This window comes from Plectropomus leopardus, chromosome 17 (genome assembly GCF_026936395.1).
Source record: "Plectropomus leopardus strain MGB_pleo_1.0 chromosome 17, ASM2693639v1, whole genome shotgun sequence".
NCBI classification, from domain to species: Eukaryota; Metazoa; Chordata; class Actinopteri; order Perciformes; family Serranidae; genus Plectropomus; species Plectropomus leopardus.
Window position 1 is genome coordinate 7,077,438 of NC_142192.1, and position 24,546 is coordinate 7,101,983.

General features: G+C 38.7%; 1 protein-coding gene and 1 long non-coding RNA gene across 3 annotated transcripts; both read right to left on the reverse strand.

Annotated features, from left to right (window-relative positions):
- LOC148186596 (uncharacterized) lies at positions 1-17,801 on the reverse strand. Of its 2 annotated transcripts, none has more exons than XR_015779486.1 (3): positions 17,662-17,801; positions 16,545-16,696; positions 1-1,046 (listed from the first exon to the last, which is right to left on the reverse strand). It is a non-coding gene; the product is annotated as an uncharacterized LOC148186596 (long non-coding RNA). The 2 variants fall into 2 exon arrangements; XR_015779485.1 differs by lacking the exon at positions 1-1,046 and adding an exon at positions 12,424-12,989.
- Positions 17,802-22,204: 4,403 nt separating this feature from the next.
- Positions 22,205-23,708, reverse strand: LOC148186597 (E3 SUMO-protein ligase ZBED1-like). The gene is made up of 3 exons (XM_088090752.1): positions 23,670-23,708; positions 22,841-23,053; positions 22,205-22,735 (listed from the first exon to the last, which is right to left on the reverse strand). Exons 1-3 carry the CDS (start codon positions 23,706-23,708, stop codon positions 22,205-22,207), a joined length of 783 nt encoding a protein of 260 aa, XP_087946878.1.
- Positions 23,709-24,546: the final 838 nt, after the last annotated feature.

Below are 24,546 nucleotides of genomic sequence, written 5' to 3' on the forward strand. Positions count from 1 at the left end.
CAAATTTTGCCTTCTTTGGTACTTTTTTTGTGCTGCGCCCCAGATGCCTTTTCACTGTCTCTTACACTAATGCTTTCCATATATACTTCCTCAAGATAATTTTAAGTAAAAAAAAAAACAAAAACGTTTCGAGCCCCCCACTTTGGGTGGCCCCCGATGTTGCATATAGGAAGACTGCACAACAAGGATGCCACATTTGTATTCTCTGGTTCTTGTACAGGAGCCCTTTTTCAAATCTAGTTTTAAGACAGTTTCTCCATTATTCCAAAACAGAATGATGGGTTTCTGGGGAAATAATGAAGATACCATTTAAATGGTGATCGAATGAGGCCAAAAACACATTTTTACCCTGGGGGCTCCCCTAAGCAGGTTAAATTGTTTTTTATCGCTATTTCTATTCAGTCACATTTCACAGAGAGATACAAAGTGAGGGGAAAAATTCTCTTTGCATAATACTCAGCTCTCTGTGGATATTGTCTGAAGTTATCGTATAGAGAACATGAAAAAATACAGAGCGCCTCTTGTCTGTGTAAGATAAAGTAATGCTCGACACTATATTGTATGTTCTACCCCCTGGGGAGACTTTAATCTCCGGTCAGCCATCCACAGTGACTATAGGGCCACACGATCACAAACCATGAGCTCTTATTCATACACTTACAACTGACAACAATCAGCTAAAGGATGGTTTAGAAATAAACCCATTTAGTGTGTCTGCAGGCAGCTTATCTCAGAGACCAGAGAGTATGAAAGAAGTCCTCTGTGAACCCGGTTGACTCATCCATCATGGGGCCTGACTTGCCTCATCTAACAGTTCAAATATTCACCATAATGATTAGAACATTCTTCTTAATGAGTCAGAGTGTCTGATGCCAACTCAACATTCATATCACAATTTAAATCATTAGACGCAAAATGAAATTGGAATGTCAAGAGACAAGCTGCATTAAGTCTCAAATGCCATTGTCCATTTGTGATGCTGCAGATGAGTGGGTGGGAGTCGGCGAGGGGAGGTCACCACAGCTGCATGTCCATAAGAAAAAATGCTGAAGAAGGTTAAAGAAAAGGAGGAAAAGGTGTATTTATCAGTCACATTTAAAACTTTGATTTTATAGCCACACGCTCTGTTAAAAAAGCCTCCATTAACCTTAACCTTTATTAAATTATGGCACTATTAAAAGATTCCTTCCTAATGATCTGTTAGATTTCATTCGGTGCAAAAAGTTTATTTTTGAACTTTGAAGTTCATCATACATGACAAATGAAGTAAATATCTTCCAGTTACCTTGGAATGTCATTTTGCACAAACAAGGACTGTGGCTCCATCAATGGGAGAATGTTAAGAAAAGATTGAATAATCACCCCAAGGGGAGGCCTGTGGGGGCCAAGGCCTACCTCATACAATTGCTGGTCCCCTGTGTGTGATGAAAATAATTAGAGGCCACCATTATTGTATTTGGGAGGCTGTGGCATGCTCAATTTTCAAGCTAGCATGAAGGTAGGGATGTCTTGTTAGGCATCCATTTGCACCGACGTGTCAGCATATACTGTCAAGTATATAAATAACGCTCCAAAGTTAGGCAAGATTTTGGTGAAGAAACAACTGGCATGGCAATTTTCAAAAGGGTCCATTTATTTACCATCTACAGATACACTATCTGAAAGAAAATGGGTACTTTGGGTGCCCAGATGTCTCCCTGAAAGCTTGTAAAGGCTTGTTCCTCATGAATGTTTTATTTCTTACAATCGAATAAGCCTATATACTTGTCTTTTAAAGGAAAAGAACAACCAGCCTATTTGAAATGAATTGCCTAATACATATAAACACATTAAAACACGGTTGTTGTTAATGGTGTGAACTTTATAGGCATTATCAATGATCTATGCACATATATAATTGGTAATATAAACAATAAAATATGAAAACAATATGGACCACGTCTAGCCAATATACTTCAACAGCATCATCCAATTCCCAAAGTTCAGTTATGGTTTTTGGTTTTGGTGTGCCATCCCAAGATTTTCACCCCTCATCAAGCGAACTCAGGTATCGACTTAGGGATGTCAGTTGTCACAAATATTGTGTACTCACATCTGTATATTTATTTTTTAGGTTTGATAGAGGTTGCATGCACATAGGTGACATGATATACATTTTAGGTAAAGGTTTTTCTGCATTCCAGTGATCTACAGGTAACATATCAAGAAACACACCAAGCCATCAACAAAGGCAGTGATGAAGATTACTAGCTAGTAAACATGGATGTGAAGAATGCACGATTCAAACATTTAAAGGCACTCTATGCAAAATTCAAAGCATTGTCTGCGCATGGTTCTCAACATGGAGGTGGCAGCTAGCAGCTAAATAACTTCAAACAACAGCAGCATTGCTGACAGCACTTAAAGGGGAATCTGTGGGTGGGTGTCACACTCCCGCGATGCTGTCCCAATATTAGCGTTAATCCAACATATGAGTGCAGTGCAAAGTGGAAGTGATTAGGTAGCTATTTAGATAGACACATCATGATTTACCAAAACAAACTACAGAGAAGCTGGAATTACAACACACAGAGGTAATGTGACTTTATTCTCTGCTCAGGACGTCATTACTCCACTACATCTTTATATACCTTATATAGCTTTAAATACAGGTTTGCTGCTGTATTAATGCTCTGAATGTAGCATACAGAACATTAATAAAAATTGAATTCATGAATGTTTTATGGGGAGAGGAAACTTTGCTTAGACTTTAAAGTGAAAATGTTTTAAACCAGACTGTGAACTCTGTTAAGATGTGTTAGAAGTGGGAGGGTTAAGCTACTACTAGTAAAAAATCAGGGATTGTAATTTTAAGTAGTTGCCATTGACTGACTGAAAATCCATTAAACTGCTTGATCAAAGTAAATGCACATAAACCTTTTTGAACTGTTTATGTAAGGCGTGTCTCTTTTGCACACACAAACACACACACACACACACACATACCATAATAGGCATAAATCCATTTGTAGCAGTCAGTGTTACACAGCGGCATTTCATCTGGCACTGACAGCTGCTGTAAGAGTGAAAGACATTTCCTTCAAATCTACTGTCAGAGGGTGGTAAAGCTCCTCAGTCGTCAAACACACACACACACACACACACACACGATATGTAGTCGCTGTGTCGATTTACACATGGAGATTTTTTATATGCAGCCATGATTTATTGCTGCAGTACACTAAAGTTTACTCCCTGTGTGCTCCCTGTGGACATTTACATGATGTATTGTTAGCACAGAGTCTGGGTAGAATGTATCATTCCACTCTGTAAGAAGGTCATTGATTTCCTGACTGATTGAAAAAGTACTGGGAGTCCGCTCTAACCTGATTGGTGCATCTGTATTACAGTAGTAATCATTACCTGCTCCTGCGATTGCCAATTATGTGTGCAGGTGCACTGGGAGACTGCTTTTTCCATTTCACATTCCTCTTCAAGAAGGCTTTACCCTTTACTGCTGTTAGTTAATCCGCCTCCCAGTTGGAATTAGTGACGCCTCCTCAGAAGACATTTTTTTTTTCATTCACTAAGAAGAAGAAAGTGTCAAACTTCATCTCTTCTTCTGCACAAGACCCATCTGGAATAATTGAAAAAATATGACTTCTTAAACTTGTGAAATTCTTGATAAAAATAATGAAAAATAAACTTCTTTTTCCATCATTTTAAAAAGACAGTCATAAAGTGTGAGATGACAGACGCAGATGACAGATTCATGATATGTGCAAAATACTTCATTGGAAAATAAACCGCTTTTCTTCTGTTTGAAGAACCTAAGACACTCTTAAATGGATGTTCTCATTGACCATTTTTGTAAGTTTATTAAAATGAATGCCCCAAAATTCGAACATATCTTATGTAATCACGAGCCAGTTATTCATGTACAACCCACATATTAGGGAGGCTGAAACTTAACCAACGCTAATGACGGTGAGGATGTAAGTGGTCCCCGTAAGCAGCCAGGTTGAGGCGGTGAATGGGTCACAAGACACGAGACTCACCACCAGGACTTTCTTGAGGAGACCAGTGTTTGGAACCATGTGACCTTTTGAGCTGAAAGCTGCAAAGACTCGACACATAAAGACTGTTTTCACCAACTTGCACATATTTTTCTAGTTTTTGATATCCAGAAGGAATATAAATTTGATGGATTGAATACACTTGACAACAACACTGAAATGGTGGTCCATTAAAACTGGAGTTCAATTTGAGGACAACCCTTCAAGAACTGTGTCTTATGAACCAGAGCAAACATGGACAGCAGCCAGCAGCTTGCACCTTGCATATGCAGTGACATTTGTGCTGAAAAGGCCAAAAAAAAGGAATCTCAATTAATCAACTCTAACTTGAGGTTAGATTAGTTCCTCCTTTTAAAATACAGATATAAAATTCAGAAAAAGCTCTGCATTGCATGATGGCTTGACTTACTATCTTCTGCTTAATGGTTATGGTCTTCAGGTTATACTTATTTTCTCATTGACTTCATGTGTATGAAGTACAACCATGAAAAGAAGCTTAATGCTTTTCCCCTCCAGTAAAAGCACTGTCACATATAGAGCATGTCACCACTGAATGTTTCTGCAAAGCACTGATACATTAAATTATCAGGTTTCATACATATAATGAACGTTTTCAAGGAGACAAGGTATATGAGCTGACTTTGTCATTGGGAGGGAGGTCAAGGTGGCGTAATTGCTTGCCTTATAACTAATTGAGATTGGACCAAACATTCTCCATTTTCCAGCAATGTTTAGAGAGGTTTAAATATGACACCACCTTCCTAACTCTAACTGCCAGGTGTGGCTCTTCTCATTGTTCTATGCTCCTGTAGACCATAATGGACAATTGCTTGTTTTTCAATCACCAATAACTTTAGCAAGGGAAAGGCCGAGGTAAAGGCTCTATTTTTTTAAATCAATTTTCAGCTTGGTGTTGGAAAGTCAGCAGAGTAAACTTCATCTCTACAAGTTCTCCACAGGCAGCACTGGAAATGTCATTGTAGTTGCTGATGCATAACAGGGTAGAATATGTCATGCCAGGAGACACTTTCCAACTAAATCAGGATGATGCTTGTTTTTCATTTTCTTTGCTAGCCTACAGGTAGACGGCTCCTGTACGTCTTTGTTACATTAAACCAAAAAGACCTGATGATACTTCACTCGTGTTCCATTAGTTTTTCTTAGTTGCTATTGTTTGTTTCCTCATGTCTATGCATCTGATCCTGTATTATAATTCAGGCTTGTTCTCATTCACTCTTTGTACTTATTATACCTTCAAAAAGCAATGCACTTTAATTTATGAGACAGACACTTTTGATGACTAATGCACTGCAGGCTGTCCTGGCTTATATGACATGAGCAAAGAAGTAAGTCAGGTGATACAGTAGAAAGAATACATGTATGGGTGAAGGGGAGGATGATGTATAGGTGAAACAAACACCAGACTTTCACCCAGGAGACTGCTGTTTCTGTTCTGTGTGAAAGCAATAGTCATCACTGTTACATTTGTCAGGCGGTTCTCATAAGTGGTTTGTATGTTTTTTACGAAAAGTAATGCACCAAAATTTATACGTATACCACATTATTATGAACCTAGTATTTTATGCATAACCAACGTATTTTGGAAGGCTGCGATAATGTAATCAATACACTTTTGGGAATAAACAAGGAAGCTGTCCTGAGTGGTCTGTGAGTAGGGAGGTTGGGGTGGTGGACGGGTCACAAAAATACAAACTTTCTCCAGGGACATTCCCCAGGTGGCAGGTGATCAGAACCATTCGCACTAACAACAGTAACTTTACTTGGTGCCCAAACCCAAGTGAAAACCCAAACCCTACTGTAATTGCTTCACTGATGTAAGTTTACATTAAGTATGTAACTACATTCATGTGGTACTAATTCGTAGGATAACATATAAACTGTTGTGTGTACATTTTTGAGGGACAGCATATAAACCATTCTATGAGGATATGTTGCATACCTGGGCCTGAACTTCTATAGCGCTTTTCTGGTCATTTGGCTACTCAAAGGGCTCTCACACTATGAATCACATTCACCCATTCACATATACATATACACATATATACACATCAGTGGCCAAGGCTACAGTACAAGGTGCCAACTGCTACTCAGGTTTTTTTTTTGTTTTCTTCAAATATCCATACACACACAGATGGAACAGGTGGAACACAGTATCTTGCCAAAGGATAGTTTGACATGTTGACTGGAGGAGCTTGGGAACGAACCGCCAACTTTCCAATTACAGAACAATCTGCTTTACCACCTTAGCCACAGCCGCATCGTAAATGTACGTCATGTCACGTCATATTTTTACTTTAAGTACATAATGTGATGACACCCAACCATGATTCTTATCCTGAAACTAAGGAGACCCACTGCAAAACACCCACATTAGGTGACTAAATGCTGAAACACAGCAATGCTGCACTAAAACACAACCAATTTGGTTGTTTGCAGCTGAGCAGGCATCACACAATCCACCCTCCCCTCCACTTCCAAATGACAAAGTCAGCTTATATACCACATCACTTTGGAAACACTGATACAATATAGATGAAACCTGTAAATGTAACATAGTTGTGGTTTGTAGACACAAGCAATGCCAACCTCTTCTTCTTCCAAGTGGGCTTGGATAATGCACTTTGATGATAAATGAATTCATTGTAACAATAATTCATTTATATATAATTAGCTAATTCAACCTTTTCATCTCTTCCTGTGCCAATAATTGTGCAATCAAATTAATATATCTGTTTGAAATGTAAAATACCAAAAGGAATTTTTATCCTCCATGGATATGGCCATGGTCATGAATTCATTTTTTATGATCTTGTGTGGATTACTGTAATACCTTTTTTTCATATGCCCCAGGCAAAATCTCTTAAGTCTGATCCACAATGCAGTAGTAGGATCTTGCCAGTCAAATAACCACTTAACACAGTTTGAGCTCCTTTACCCTGACTGACAATGCAGGGAATTAATTTTCATACTCACTGATACATTTCACTTTAAAAGCACCTCTGAAATCTCAAATCTGTTGAGTTTATGATAATTAATGCAGCATTTAGAGAATTAACATCCAAGTTGTGTAACACTAAGATTTTAATGACGGTTTTTAATGAGAAGAAAAATACACAAAATCTTTTTACAGGCCAAGTCATCAAAACATTGCTGATACAATGCCATCAGTAGTCAAAGATTCTAATTCCTCTCATATACACAGCAGCTTTTCCTTATGTGGGATAAAGTGGTCTTAATTAGCAGCAGTGGATTTAAATTAACCAAGCTGTGGCTGTGCATATTCATAGCATCAGTGTTAATGAATACCCTGCTGATTTTTTTAAATATTCAATGACACTAAATTTTGCAGCCAAGGTGATGGTTTGGTTTAGGTTGTTTACTTAACACACACAGGAGTAATCAATGTAATATGACTTTAATTGTTTTGTTTGTGTCTGTGATAGTATACAGAGTTGTAGGGGCAATTTCTACTCCCTCAATAACTCGCTCCCTCTTCTCTCCATAATAAACACTCAATAGTTGGCTATTTAGTGAGCAATAAATTAGGATTTCTGACACTTATGAATCATCATCATTTTGTGTTATTACCTTGGCTGGACTGCAAACCAAGCAGGCAGCTGCCCCATGGGTCCCACAAAGCCTCACAGTGCGATACTTGGTTTGCAGTAGTTTAATTAATTGTAATTCTGTTTGGGAGTATGGGAATATGCACTGTTAAAGCACAATATCAACCAACATGATGAAAGCCATTAAGCGGATCCTGTCTTATTACCTGATCCTGAGACCCTGTATTGAAGAGAGTCCTTATATTAAACTGCCTCTGTCTTGTGACGGCAATATCTCAAGAACACTTTAAGGGAATTTTTTTCAAATTTGGCACAAATCTTCACTTGGAGTCCAAAACATGAATGGATTTAGGTGGTCATAGTCCAACAGGACTTTGTGAACTTGTATCTGTCTCATTCTTGTGAATGCAATTTTTAAAGAACACTTTAAGGGAGTTTGTTTAAATTGGGCACAAATGTACATTTGGATTCAGAGGTAAATTGATTAGAATTTGGTGGTCAAGGGTCAAGGTCACTGTAAACTTTCATTTGTCTAATTCATGTGAACGCAATATCTCAAGAAGGCCTTGAAGGAGTTACTTCAAATTTGGCAGAAACATTCTCTTGGACTCAAAAATGAATTGATTCAAATTTGATGGTTGAGGGTCAAAGGTCATAGTCATTGTGACCTCACAAATCATGTTTTTGGCATAATTTGTAGAGGCAATTTTATTTTCCCTCAATGACTCATTCCCTAATCTCTACATAAGAAACACTCGATTGTTAGCTATTTAGTGAGCAAAAAATTAGGATTTCTGCAACTGTACTTTGGCTTGATTGCCAGTCAGGCAGGCAACTGCCCCAAGGGTCCCCCAAAGCCTCACTGTGTGGTGCTTAAAATGTGGTAGTCAAATTAATTTTAACCTTGCTAGTGAATATGGATTAGGCTGGATAAGGATCTCCATTGTTCCATGTTCTTTTATTTTCAATAAATCCAATGAAAAGACAAAGCCAGCAATGTGCTAGTCTATCTCTCAGTACTTGCCTTTGAAAAAATGTCACCCAGTGCAATAGCATGGCTCATTGCCAATGAAAAGACCAAAACTAACAGTGAACCAAGTATTGTGTAAATATCAAAGCCTGATATGTCTTTTTCTTCTGTGCCATGGAGCTCCATTTTTGTCCAGAACCTATTAAAAACACATCGGTGAATGAATGGATGATTCTTCAAAGGAAAATATTGTTTTTTTAAACAGGTTTTGGGGAACAATTAAGCTCTATGGCACAGAGTAATAAGATATATCGGGCTTTGATACATAGATAATGCTTGTTGGGTTCGCTGTTGGTTTTGGTCTTTAATTTGTTGGCAATAATAATACAGAATATTACTAGACCTTACAAGACCTTACCACGTAGAAAACCCTGTGGGTCATGCAATATTTCAGCATAGAAATACTGTGCACACTGCATGACATGGGGGGAAACTATAGCTTTTTAATAGGGGCCCAACAGCCTATTTTGGCCCCAAGGTATCCCAGCGGGATAATACAGCCATGGTTATTGCTGACAGGTGTAGTGGCATATGAGTGAATACAGTATTGTGGGGAGCAGCATATAGTGCATACAATGGTGTAAAAAAAATTATAAGGCTTGGTTGGTTGATGATAAAATACAGAAAGAAGATTCAAACATGATTTAGTTTTTGCTAATATAAACAGGTCACGTAGATAATTGGCAAATTTGTAGCTGCACCGGGGTTCATTGAAATAAAGCACCAAACACACTGTGATTCTTGGCACAGTCAACTGTCTGTACCTGTGTTCTGAATTTGTAGCAAGGTCTAGTGCAGCCAAGATAATTATAGCCATTTTCAGCTCAGGATACATTAATAATGGCAAGGCAGGGGGAGTAATGTTCTTAAAGGCAGACTTCAAAAGCAGAGCAAGCTTGAATGATCTCATAAAGATAATGCAAGTGACAGCAGCCCCGATCATTGCTAACAGCCTATAGTCTCTGATGAAAACATGTGTCTCGTCTAGCAACAAATGCAGATGGATGTCACGTTCCCATCTCATTAACAAAGGTGAGTAACTGAGTAATGAGAGGTTAAGCTTTTACCCTTGACTGTGTTATTGTCACTCAGGTATGACAGAGGGTCTCATTAGAGCTGCTAATTTGCCTAGCAGCACCGTACATCAATCAGTATGTATGGATTTATTCATCTACACTCATTGTCCCATACTTTATTTATACATGCACATACTGATGTGTGCCAGCCTGGTTGAGTGTTGCTGCTATTAATGATATTTCTATCTTATGTGTTGCTATTCTTATGGATGTAATTAAGCCATTAAAGGTTCAGTTAAGATACTTTTTGTCATATTTGCTGGTCTCTCACTTTATCCTGACAGTAGTACAATGAGACAATTAGTATATGAAAAAAAAACAAACAAAAAAAAACAGGCATCTCTGGCACCTTCCTCTTAGTGCTCCCAATGGCATCCACAAGAATCCAACACACCTAAATGAAAACAACCAATCAGAGCCAAGAGTCTCTAACACATGTAAATCAAAGCTCGTGCACACGGTGCGCTGCCAACAACAGTGTACACAGCAAAGACAACTAAACAGAAGAAGACTGACAATGAAAAGCTTGCTTTAATTTTCACCCTCACAGATCAACATCTTATCTGATTAGTCATTTTTATTCAGGCATGTTCGATAAATTGTAAAAAATCAAATACAATGCGCTCACTCACAATATAACTTGTTGAAACTGGGTGCTGCCCTATGTTAGATAAATCCAAATGCCATCCTAGGACACAGTCCACATGCTGAACATGGACTAGGCCTCAAAAGTTTGGCAATGTTACCTTATAGCAAGAGGTACGGAAAAAAGTAAAGCACAAAGAAATACATGGATAACTACTTCAACTTGAATTACTATGTCTGAAGTGTTAAATTGTGTTTATGACTTATGACTTAGGCAGCTCTGCCCCCAACATTTTAGATCTACTCACAGTCTCCCTTTATTTGCTCTTGAAGAAATAAAATATGAGAAAACAGATGCCAGACATGACATCCCAGTAGCAACTCTGAATAACACATAACTCCTATTCAATTACTCATAAATGGAGCATTAATTTCCACAGGGAATCCCTCCTCATCTGCTTATGTCTGAAGTGTGTGACTGGAGAATCGAGAGAGATGGACTGTTTTGAAGCAGTGTGACTTTAGTGGGAGTTGAGAGGCGGCAGACTGATGCAGTCAGGGACAAGACTGGTGTTACAACTTGTCTCCTCACAGCCGAGTGCCATCCTGGCTGATGATCAATCACTCCACTACCATGCACTCCCCCCTCAGACTCTAAGAAAGCTGTCTAAAGTCCCCCCTGTGCTCTTTTATCTGCTTGCATGCTGTTGTCATCAGTGTCCCGCCAAAAGTTGAGCTTTAAAGCTGCATAGTACCATGTTGCTCATGTACACATCATACTTGTATTATTGTAGCAATGAGCAAGAGACTATGTGCAAGAGCTTTTTACATTCACATTTGCCTGTAATTGTTCTTATTTTATGCATCTGTCAAACAAGACAACTCCAGGGGCAAAACCTTATTTTTTTCTGAAATGTGCTTTAACTTCTTTGAATGCATATTACATATTAGCTCAGTACCCCACAAGACCCACAGTTAACGTGAGCTTTTGGATTTGATGCCTTCGTGCTTGCGACAGCTGTGGCCACAGGTATTATATTTTTCAGATTTGTCTATTCGTCCCATTCTTGTGAACCTGATTTTACGAGAGGGCACTGAGGTAATTTCTAAAAATTTTGGCACAAACATCCACTTGGACTCAATAACAAATGCACCGATTGGATTTTAGTGGTCAATGGTCAAGGTCACTCTAATCTTGCATCTGGTCATTTCTTATTAACACAACATCTCACACAAACATCCACTTGGACTCAACGATGAACTGATTATATTGTAATGGTCACAGGTCATAGTAACCTTGCATCCATCTCATTCTTGTGAAAGCAATAGTTAAAGGAGGCCCTGAAGGAATTTAAAATCAAATTTAGAACAAACATCCACTCTGACTCAACAATGAACTGATAAGAATTTGATGGCTAAAGGTCACTGTGACCTCACAAAACATTATTTTTGACACAGCTCAATAATTCATCCACTAATTATGACAGCATTTCACACAAATGTCTAACAGGATAAAAGACTGAAGTGCTGACATTTCAAATTCAAAAGGTCAAATGTCAACTTCGCTATGACATCAAAATATTCCACAAAACACTGTTCTTTATTGCTTAACATCAGAACTCTGGGACAGTGGAGGAGACATTTGGCTAGATAGTGAATTTGTGACACAAATCTCGGGTGTCCACCTCGAAATTTTGCTGATTGTATATGTCTTCTGTGCTGCCAGACTGAAGATGTGTGTCAGACATCCATGTTTTAGAATATGTAGCTTCTTTGCAGCAACATTTGAAGCATTATCATCTGTCAAAGGCAACACATGAGTCTGGACAGACTTCGATATAAACTGTAACTGCAACTCAACTTGTTCATAGAGACATAAAACTGCAAGCTCCAAATTGTTTATTCTAGTTTCTGAAATGTTCTTTTACCAGCTTTAAATGTATATAAGTAGTTGCAAGGGACATTAAAAAAAAGGGACATTCAAAAATATGGTTAGGAAGGTTTTTTTTAATAAAAAGAATACACAAGACATGTTTCACAATAAAGGAGCCTCAAAGGAAAGAGACAGCAGACGGAAATATAGAGTTCCTCTGAAAAAAGCCTAAATATACATCTACTTAAACTGATTTCTTTAAGAGTTTTTTTGAGTGGCTACAACACTTTTTGCCATAATCCAAAGTAATGTAATGATGGGTTTAACAGGTGATAGTCTCATTTTTTTTCTTCAAACAGAGAGTGCAACAACCTCTATCTACTGTATGTAACACACTGAAATAATTATCTCATACAGCCCATTTTAAAAAACCCAAGCTATCTGTTTAAGCTTCCAAAAAAACCTTAGTGTGAGCAATACCGTGTTTATATGAGCAGTTATCACTGACTTTGTTCTTTTGTTTCTAGCTTTGCACAGGCTGCTCGTATATTTCTTGTATTTTGATCTTTTTCATGCTTTCTGGTTGTTACATAATAGATAGTGAAGCTGTATTTTTGTGTGTGACACAGATTAAAGAGTTAAAATTAATGATTTGCTCACATGTTCCGTGCCTGCAATATTAAATATCTTTCTTTCTCATCTGCAAGCTCCCATTGAGCTGGCAAGGAGTGAAATCCTTGATGTCGTTATACGCTGTTTTTGATTGCTGAGGGCGAAAAGTAGCTGGAAAATAAGAAAAAAAGAACAACTGTAAAGAGACACATAGTAATACAAATTGCAGTATGCATTTCATGGAGCCTTTTTGTGAAATGTGAGTCTCTTTGAAGGGATCCATTCAGTCATATTTTTTGGGAATGGAAGAGAATAATCAGGGCAGCTGATACTGAGGCTGAAATGATTTCAGTAAATGAAGAATTTTCAGGTGAAGAGCCTCAAAGAAAACTTACATTTAACAAGTCTTTATTGTAGTGCTTGTATTATATTACCTGTGCTAATTAAACATTAACCAGGAGGGACAAAGCTGTATTTTTACTTGTATTTTTTTGTGATGTATTTCTCAACATTATTGTAAATGAGAGCCTGCTCTCAGTGATCCATCAACATGAAGACTGAATGAACTTCCAAGTCTGTCCAGACTCTAGCCATGATAGTCAACAATGCTCCAAATGTTGCCACAAAGACACTGTATATTCTAAAATGTCGATGCTTCACTCACATCTTCAACCCGGCAGCACAGAAGATCTTTACATGTAGCACAGCTTCAAGTTGGACACCCAAGATTAGTGTCACAAAGTCAGTATTCAACCAAATGTCTTCTACTCTCTTAATAAGTTATGACACGGAGTTACAGCCAGAGAAAAGTGTTTGTGCAGAAAATGTTGATGCCACAGTGAACTCTGGGCTATAAAATATCATGACTTCAGTGTATCAGACATTTGTGTAAAATGTTGTCCTAATTAACCTATTCATTCTTAATGGCCAAAAACATGATTTCTGAGATCACAGTGACCTTGACCTTTGATCACCAAATTCTAACCACTTCATCCTTTACTCAAAGTTAATGTTCATGACCAATCTAAAGGAAATCCCTGCTATATTTCAATTCTTAATTGTTATATACTCTTCTTGAGAATGAGATGGATACAAGGTCACAGTGACCTTTGACCACCAAATTCTAATCAATACATCACTGAGTCCCAGTGCACTTATGTGCCAAGTTTGAAAAAAAAAAAAATCCCTCAAGGCATTCTTAAGATATTGCATTCATGCCAACTGTATTGACGTACGGGCAAAACATAATGCCTCTGGCCATTGATATCGCTGCCGCAGATATGGGTCAAGGGTATAGAGTTTGGTTGGTGTTCTTCCCATCTCTACCATCCATACCACATGACATGAACTTAGTCCCGAGCTTTGCATCTGGGATCCCATTTACACCTCATCACTTCATATTATTTATGATATCAGGTCAGAAATCTGAATAAAATTTGTCTCAGATTCCCTTGGCTATATATCATGGTCAGCCCTTCTTCAGTCCAGAGGGTGGTGAAAAATGTACCCATATACTCATGACATTCCCCTGGGTGCTTCTACTGTCATCAGTGACCTTTTTCCAAATTCATGGTCTATGGAGCAGCTTCAGGCTTTATGACTGGGATATCACAAACTGAGTTTTAGCACCCTACTTATTGGATTTGGGTGAGAGTTATTCTCGCTCACGAATATGTTGCAGATATGTTGGACAGCGTAGAAATAACACGTATGAATTTTAAAAAGTGGGTGTTTCCCTTTAAATCCAAATAGCAGTGCTGTTAACTGTAGATATGACAAACAACGTAAGACCTTAGCACACATACTTAGAAACTGGGACTCTGGATTTATCTAATTGGTCACTAAAATTAAAGAAGATATACTAGAACTGAAGCCATTGATAAAGAAGCACCTTCTAAGCTTCTGCACAGAGTTACACAAAAATATTATAAATGCACTGCATTTAGGACTATCGTATTTAGGAGTTGAATAAAATTACATTAATCACTATGTAGAAAGGCGTGGACATTTTTCTTGGAAACTCATTTTCGAAAAGGTAATTGGTAAATCTGCAAGCCTCTTTCTCTTAATGCCTGAGTGCTCTTAAATGGTCTGAATTTTTCTTTTTTTTTACTTGCCACAGTTTTACATAAAACACTCTGTGCTCACATTTAAGCTGGAGACTAATAGGAAAGAAGTAGTAAAGCACACATTCAGGGTACATGAAGAATATAGTTGCTCTGAGTTAAATTTAATTTCAGTGTAATGTAAAAAAATATTATAGTTTGACTTTTAATAAAACACTGAATATGTTATGTTTAACGACAGTGTCATGTCGAATCAAGATTATCTCTATCACACAAATATGTTGCCTCAAACACTTAACAAAATAAAAACAACACTTGTCCTATTGTCACGAGTTGAAATAAAAGACCTTTTTTCTATGCACACAAAATGCTTGTTTTTCTAAAATTGTGTCCACAGATTTGTTAAAATCAGCACCACCTCTACAGTAATCCATCCCTCTGACAGGTGCGACATATCACGATGCTGATTAAGGATCATGATTACTGTGTGGTTGTGCCTTGGGAAAAGACATTAGTAAAGATCTCACATGACAAGGGCGCAGAATGCATTTTTTTAGGCAAAATTCATTTCTGGTGGCAAAGGAAAGCAGGATCTTAGCAGCACATGGAGTTCATCTGAGGTGAGCTTTGAGAGATGCTGCCTGTCTGGCAGTGATTCAAGAGACAGGTATGGACAATAAGAACATTTCAAATGTACTAATGACATTACATTTTGCTGTACATTGACAAATGAGACTCATTTGAGTGAGTTAAATCAGGGACTGTCCACATTCAGCACAAATAGCACCTCAGCAAGTGATGGTTTCTAGCCTGTAATTGTTCATGTGTGACCATAGCCCTAGTCAGTGTCTGATGTGATTACCATTGCCTTATGCTTTGCAATAGCTCTTGAATCAGGTGTCTCTAATGTTTTTTTAGGACAGGAACCTCTTGAAGATCAAAGAAATCTTATCCCATACATTGTATGAATTTGTTTTGTATATTAAACTGGGCAGGTGAAGGTGGTCAGACTGGGGGCAATAGCAGGCTGCAGTCTTGACATGACATGATTTGCTTTTCAGGTAAGTGAGAGAGCGGACTCCAGAGCATTAAAAAAAAAACAAAAAAAAAAAAACAGGCTAATCTACATATCATAGGATATTGTGCAGTTGTGCAAAAACTCAAAAAGAAGTCATACTGCATACAGTATGTTTTGCCCCCAAAAAATTAAGAGAATAGTCATAGTATAGTATGTCATCGTAAGAAAGTTAAGGATAATATGGCTAAAATATCAAAGGAAAACTTACAGTACTGTATGTCATTAAAATGGTTTAAAATATAATAATATAACATGTCGTGCAAAATATCAAAGAATAGACAAAGTTTAGTATGTCATCCAAAATGGCATTAAAACATCATGGTATATTATCTCGTCCAAAATACCAAAAGATAGTCATAGCATAGGATGGTTCAAAAATATATATAAAATAAAAATAGTCATTGAGTAGTATGTTATCCAAAATATCAAATAATTGTTTAATTATGTCATCCATTAAACTGGATAAAAAAATACTCAAAAACATAATAGTAGTGTGTAGTCCAAAAACCATCAAAAACTTCACAATATGGTATGTCGCTCAGGAATCACCAACAATGTAATAGTGTAGTATGTAAAAATTACCAAATATGGGGCGCCTGGTGGCTCAGTTGGTAGAGCAGGCACCCCAAGTACAGAGGCTGTGTCCTCGCCACAGCAACCGCGGGTTTGAGCCCAGCTTCGACCTTTTGCTGCATGTCATTCCTTCTCTCTCTCCTCCTTTCACTATGGCTGTCCTATCAAATAAAAGCATTAAAAAATCCCCCAAAATATATCTTTGAAAAAAACAAAAATTGCCAAATAAGTGATAGTTTTCGCTCAAAAATCATCAAAAACATCAAAGTATGCCGTCCAAAAATCATCAAGTCATCATAGTATAGTATATCGTTCAAAAATCATCAAATACGTCAGAGTGTAGTGTATCACTCAAAACATGGCTGAAAACTACATATTATAGCTTGTAGAGACACATGATAGTAAGCAATGTTGAAATAAAGGCCCAAAATGTCATGATTTAGCATGTCAAAATAATGGCCCAAAACAACACTGTACAGTATGTTGAAAAACGTCAAATTTTGACATGCTGAAAATGGCATTTCATAGCATGTAGAGACATGTCATAGTATACAATGTTGACAAAAAGGCCCGAAACAAGATTATTTAGCATCTAAAAAAAACTGTAAACAACATATTATAACTTGTAGAGAGCACAGACTGTACATAAAGACATGCTGTTTTACAACATACCATATTTTTGCTTAATATGCTCAAAATATTGACATTTGGGACTGTTTTTTTTTTTTCTCATGCCATACTATAAACTGCCTCAACATGCTATGCAATGACTTTTTTCAACATTTAGAGCATTGAAATTTTAGATTTTTTTTACACATGCTATAATATGGCTTTTTTTTTTTTACATATAGCTAAAAACACTGACAATATTGACTTTTGGGACCGTTTATTTTTAGCATGCTATACTATAAACTGCTTCAACATGATGACTTTTTTCAACATTTGGAAGTGTGATGGAGCAGCTCCCTCACTGACAGCGGGAAGTGCAATCATACACCCACACACACATATCGCTGCTGCGCCTGTGGCTGCCTGCAGCGCGCGCACACACACGCCACACATTCTGTGTTCCCCTCCGTGCTCACCCAGCAATTAACAAACCCACAACAATCTCTTTTCCCCTTACCTGTTTAAGTAGCACGACCGAGGGTGCACACTCTGTTGTTCTGCTCCATCTGTAGGCAAACATTTACACACACACGCATCCCCATACAGGTGGCCACCTGACAGATGCTGTAAGCTCACCTGTCCTCCTCTATGTCTGGGGTCAACTGGCAAAACAGAGCCGAAATGTTTCCGCAGTTAAATAGAGCGTTCGCGCGCTTACAACGTGTATGACGCGCCCAGGGGGAGGGGCTAAGAGTTTAAAAGGGGGCCATCTCGGCCTGGGTAAGGTAGTCTTTTCTTGGTTGCGGAGGCGTTAACAAGTGAGTGACAAAGTAAATTGGTTTTGTATATATATATACACACACATATATATATATATATATATATATATATATAGGTATATGTATCGATATATAGATAATTGGAAAGTTTCTTTTTTTTTTTTTTTAAACCGTTGCTTTGAAAGGTAGAGATGGCAAATTCCACACGTTTCAGTACTTTTAAACCATTGCTTTGAAACGTTTTGAAATGTTTCAAAACCTGTTCGCTCTACATTGGCATCTACTGGTAGAAGCTTGCATTGCACTCATTTATCATTGTCCAAAAGCCTACCTCAATAGATGTCATGCAAATCAAATTAAACTGCTACTGATTTAGTTATTGTAGGATATGGTGACTATTTCATATCATTAACTATGTGACCTAATGTCATTGGTCCTATACTATGCTACAGTTAGTTTGTAGAGCATTTTAATGGTTTTCTATAAATAAATGGCCTGGACAGAGAGAATGCTGCAAATATTGCACTTCACTATTATGGTAATACACATCAGTAACAAGGTGGAATAAACATTTATTTCAAAGATTTTTATTTAGCAATAATATTTTTTCCCCGTTTTTAAGGCTTTAAATCCGCTTCTTCGCTTCTCTACCACCGGAAATAAAAAAGGATGAGGTTATTCAAATAAAAAATAAATATGCTTTAACTCACTGACAAATTGGAATTCATTACCTGGCCAGCTTTGGGAAATATCCTCTCACATGGCACAGTTATTGCTGGAATTGCAAGGTAAACTTGCGTGAGCTTGTATAACTGGGGGATTCTACATTTGTTGTTCCAGTACACAGCTGGGTCCTCCGCTCTGTCCAGGTAGCTGTCTGCATGGTAACATCCACTTCCATGATGGCTTCCGCAGTTGCACTGAAGCACTTCTTTGTGGACTGCACCATTTGGTCAAAGGACCGCCAGACCATGCTAGGAATCATCTATAAATATAGAAATATCCATTTGTGTGACACATTTCACAGAAGAATTTAAATAAGAACACATCAGTCATTAAAAACAAGAAACCTTTGGATGGTCAGATTGACTGCTGGTGCCAGGTCTAGGATCCAGGGATGGAATTGCTGCTGCTGCTGCTGCTGCTGCTGCTGGTGGTGGTCTTATGAGAATAGCACACTCGGATATAATGTATTTTTTGGCCTCCTTGGCTTTATCCTGATCAGGAAAGGCTAGCATTTTAAATCTGGGGTCCAGGATGGTTGCTGCCTGTAGGGATGTCACGTTATTTTTTATACAGTACATTTCATAGGCAGGGAAACATCATTTGCAACATTAAATTTCAATCCAAGTGCACATATATGCATATAAACAGTTCTGTACAATTAAAAACACAATACACAGCAAACGTTAAAGAATGAAGGATATACAACTCTTACAGTACACCACAAAAACATATATACATACCTGCAGGTAGTGGATGTTTTCAGGAAGTAGTCTGGCCCTCAAGTTTTGCATCAGATTCAGCCCCAGTGTTGCTGCAGCATGGTCTGTTGTGTATGCTACTTGCAAGGAAACCTCATAAAAGAAGGTGACAGACCACAGGAATCGCCTTTAAGTTATTTAAGGCAAAGATAAATACTACATAGTTCACAGTCATACTTAACACTGCAATATGTTATATAGAAAAATGTCAGAAAAAATAAATGTTAAATTAACCTTCGAACAGGATACAGTGGTCTCTGCTGACAGTTCTTGTGTCCCCTCAAAAAAGGGGGAAAGGACGTGTAGACAGTTGCTGATTTTCTCCAGCTCATCAGTGGACAGGGGTGCAATCTCCATCTTTAGATTGGCTAGAGCTGCCCCTACTGGCTCCCTCTCTTTGTAGAGGCGCTGGAGCGTAAGGGAGGTGCTGTTCCATCTCGTTTCCACCTCCTGCAGCAGCTTCATCTTAGGCCACCCTAACTGCTGCTGGACGACACCTAGCCTCTCCTTTGCTTTAATGCTGGACTTGAAGAGCCCCACTATTTTTCTAGCCTTAGAGCGGATATCAGCCAGGTCAGCAGTGTCCTCGATGGCTTTCTTGGCCACCAGGTTTTGGGTACGTGCAAAACATGACAGATGATGTGACTTTAATTAATGCAGCACTACGAATCATGTTTGCAGCATTGTCTGTGACAGTGCATCGTATTTGGTTCTGGAGGCCCCGGTCTACTATGAGTAACTGTTTGGCTTCTTTTATGTTTTCTGAAGTGTATGAATTTGAAAACTTTGTCAAACCCAGCAGTCTGCTCTGAAGTTTGTTATCCTTGAAAAAATGACGTCACTCCCATGAAGTCATCCATGTTGATGGAGGACCACATGTCAGCTGTCAGACTCATGCAGGCAACATCCTTGATTTCTTCCTTAATCTTTTCTTTAGTTGCCTTATATTTTTCTTCCACCATCATCTCCAGTGTGTTCCTGCTGGGCAATGCGTAGGTTGGATCTAGATAGTCGACAACAGCTCTAAAGCCAATATTGTCCACCACAGAAAATGGCTGACAGTCCTTCACCACCATGCACACCAGTGCCTCACCCAATTCAGTTTTCCTGGCTATTAAAATAAATAACATAATTTACAAATGTAGCATGCGAATGGGCATATGTTTCAAATATTACACAGAATAACCACACCTCCACCAGACTGCTGATTAACACTAAATCAATGCACAGTCCACCACAAAGTGTGTCAGTACTGAACATACTGTATACGCTTGTGTAGCAGCCACAGGCCTTGAAGGAGCAGCAGCAGAGGGGGTGGCAGCATTGCCAGCCCGATCATCCTCTGCAGTAGGATCCACAGAATGTTTGGTCCTCAGATGCCTAATCATTGATGATGTGTTATTGCAAAACTTTAACACTGAACTGCACTGTCTGCACTTCACCTCATCTTGGGATATATATATATATATATATATATATATGTATGTGTGTGTGTGTGTATCTATTTATATATAAGCCTATGTATGTATGTATCTATCTTCCTTTCTATCAATCTATCTATCTTTCTATCAATCACTCTATCTTTCTATCTATCTATCTACCAACAACTCAGATCAATTCGCACAAATCTCTCTCTACTTCCTCACCACAACACAATACCTCAAATGCCTGCTTTTCCCATGGTCTTTGAAAACTCTCTGTCTGAGTTTGGTACAGATCACGTGACATTTGAAACCCGTCTTGAGCTACGTGCTGAAGCCGGAAGTGACGAAACCTTTTGAAACAGTTCAATCTTGAGTGTTGAATTTGCCATCTCTATTGAAACATTTCAAAACCTATTTGCTCTACATTGGCATCTACTGGTAGAAGCTTGCTTTGTACTCATTTATCATTGTTTTTGTTGTAAGCTCCCCAGCCTAAAAGCCTACCTTAATAGGTGTCATGCCAATCAAATCAAACTGCTATTGATTTAGTTCTTGTAGGATATGGTGACTATTTCATATCAGTATTAGTTAGGTGACCTAATGACGCTGGTCTTATGCTATACTACAGTTACTTTGTAGAACATTTTAATGATTTCATTCATTAACAGAGACTTAATCTGTCCGGGTTTGGTACCAATCACGTGACAAGGGGACAATAAATGTAAAACAGGCAGTTATTATAATGACACCATGGCTTTAGTGCGTGAAGCTTTGAATTGCATTGTGCTTAAATTAATGCCAATAAAAAAATAATATACCCATTATTATAGTGTTTCTCTGATAGAATGATGGCAGGGACAGAGGGGGAAGTTGAAACAAATTGGGGTGAGGGTGATGTGAATTTTTTCATTTTTATTTAAAAATAACAAATTTTCCACAGTACTGGGCCTCAGGCAGTTTCTTGTTTTTTGAGAGGATTCCACCTGCTTTAGAAAATACCCTTTCACAAAGCACAGATGAACCAGGGGTACAGAGAAAAGCAACAGCAAGTTTATACAAGTTGGGAAATACATTTTTCTGTCTTTCCCAATACTCCAGGGGGTTCTCCAGTCTTTCAATGTTTGGTTCACCCAGGTACGTTTGGACTTTCACTGTTGTGTCATGTGACATGTTGGGTCCTCGTCTGCAGGACTGTGGTGTCCAAACAATGCCACAGTTTGCTACCTAGGATATACAAACAGGCTGTAAGTGACTAAATAGGCCTACAATAACACAATTAGAATGTATCCATTACCTTGAGTCACAGGCTGAGAAGCTTCTGATATGTGCAGTTGTGATGACGATGAGGAGGAGGAAGAGGAAGACGTGCTGTTTCATATAACAGCAGCACATTCATAAGTGAGCCTCTTCTCGGCATCTGCTTCTTTATTGGGGCTAAAAAAGCCTATCTTTTTAAACATGGGATCGAGCAGTGTTGTCAGTGACATGATGCTCATTGATTGCAAAGTGTATAGCTTCTCCCTTAACTGTCCCATCAAACTCTCAGCCATTGCTGTGCTCCCTGGAGTTTGGACAGTTCCCATTTCCTCCTCCTCCAGTGCGTAGTGTAGCATTGATAAAAAGGGAATGACTTTTGATCCAGACACTCTCTTCTCCTCTGACAGCTCAACTGTGGCATCATTAAATGGGGACAGCACTTCTAGAGATTCTGGGATAATGTCATAGTGTTCTGATGAGAGTGGGGCAATGTCAGTGTGTAGGCCTGCCAAAGCTGCTCCTACAGGTTCCCTGAGGTCATTAACACGTTGGAGCATATGGTATGTGCTGTTCCAGCGTGTATACACCTCTTGAACTAGCTTCAGTGCTGGCCAGCCCATTTGCTTCTGCTCCTGTGTCAGCCTCTCCTATAAAATTACCCAACAAAAAGTGATTCATTCAAGTGTCACTGCAGTAGCAACTTAGGTAAAACAGTGTCATTTAGAATACTGCAATGAAATAAAGGAACTCACCTTTGCAGTGGTGCTGCTCTTGAAATAGCCCACTGTCTTCCTAGATTTTGCCTGGATGTCAGACAACACAGTGTTTTGGTCAGGAGCTTTTTTAATGAGTAAATTTAAAGTATGCGCCACACAATTTGTGTGACACAAACAAAGCTCCTTGGCACAAGCACCCATATTTGCTGTGCCATCAGTCACAAGGCAAGTAACTTTGTGTGTAATACCCTACTTTGACATAAGTGCTGCTTTTACTTTTGCCAAATTTTCAGCAGCATGTGCCCCAGGGAAATGCAGCAGCCCTAAAACAACAGCATGCAAAGAGGTGCTTGCATCTATAAAATGGCATGTCACAGCTAGATAGGCATCAGTGCTGATAGACGTCCACATATTTGATGTTAAACTAACAGCAGACGCCTTAGACACAATGATTGGCTTTCTCCTTGGATTCCTTATATCTGTCCTCCACTATAGCTTTCAACGCCTAAAGGAAAGAGGAGAACACTCTTGGAATGGAAAATATGGGGAAATGGGGAAAAATGCCTCATGTGCTCACATACGGACTTGCCTTGTGGGGAGAACATAGGTAGGTGTCAAAGCTCTAGCAAGCTTTCTGAACCATTTGTCCCCCACAATAGTGAAGGGCTGGGAATCCTCAATCACCATATTGACCAAGGCCTCATCCACATCATTCTTCTCTCCTGATGACTAAAAACTGCAGTACTCAATTACAGATGTTATTAATTAGTCACATTTAAAATATAAATTAATGTTGTTTAATACAAACGTACCATGTCATTTTATGTTGTAAGTTGTCTTATCATTGCATCCTAAAATGGCTTACCTGAGCTTGGTCCACCTTGGTTGGTCTCCTTGTTTTCATGCAGGGCTCTATAATGCCTCAGCATAGATGAGGTGTTATTATTGTATCACAGTTATTTTGAACATAACAGACACTTCAAAGAAGTGGAAGAAAGAAATTAGAACAAGGGATATGCTGTGCTGTCAAATATATTTATATTACGCAAGTTATTATTATGCACATACCTTATTAGGAGAGATCAGCTCAAAATGTTCCCTGACAGGAGAAAATCTCCTCTATCTTGCTGGTTCCATCACAAAAAAAAGAACCTCAAATAGATAGCAAACAAACGTACAATAAAGTCCCAAGTCCACAAAATGGGACGGGGAGGTCCATTGTGTTTCGTTGCCCCTTATATTTCGAATTGCACACCAAACCTGCTTACCATTTCCTGAATCAATCATGTAGTGCGGCCAGCTCGCAAGGCTTCGAATGTCACCAGATAGGTCATGGACACAAGCCTCGATACGTGGATTACTGGACTACTCACTACACGCTTCGAAGCCTCGACACTGAAGGACACATCACTACCGTTTGTTACATTTGGTAAACGTGTACATAGTGTTTTTTTTCTCTTTATCGTGTTTTTCAACTGTTTTTTCACCTTTGTGAATATCAGCACTGTTTTCACCTTGTTTTCTTTTGACTACACCATCATTTAGGATGGAGGAGGACCTGCCCTGAAATTCAGGGCCTGAGGGACTCCCTTTCACGAGCTGGCCAGATGTCACAACCCGCCACACAGCCGCCTGTCCAAGCCCCACCTGTGCTGAACTTGCCATATGTTGCTGCTACGCCAAGCACCGACACCACAAGAAGTCCCAGGCTTGACCTTCCAACACCAGCACCATGGCGTATG

What these genes read in the sequence shown, in the direction of transcription:
- LOC148186597 (XM_088090752.1), bottom strand. Translation starts at nt 23,708, where the DNA reads ATGAAAACAAGGAGACCAACCAAGGTGGACCAAGCTCAG. An exon ending in CCAAGGTGGACCAAGCTCAG is followed by an intron (nt 23,054 to 23,669) that starts GTAAGCCATTTT and finishes ATGTCAAAGTAG; the next exon opens with GGTATTACACACAAAGTTAC. An exon ending in AGAGCAGCACCACTGCAAAG is followed by an intron (nt 22,736 to 22,840) that starts GTGAGTTCCTTT and finishes GTAATTTTATAG; the next exon opens with GAGAGGCTGACACAGGAGCA.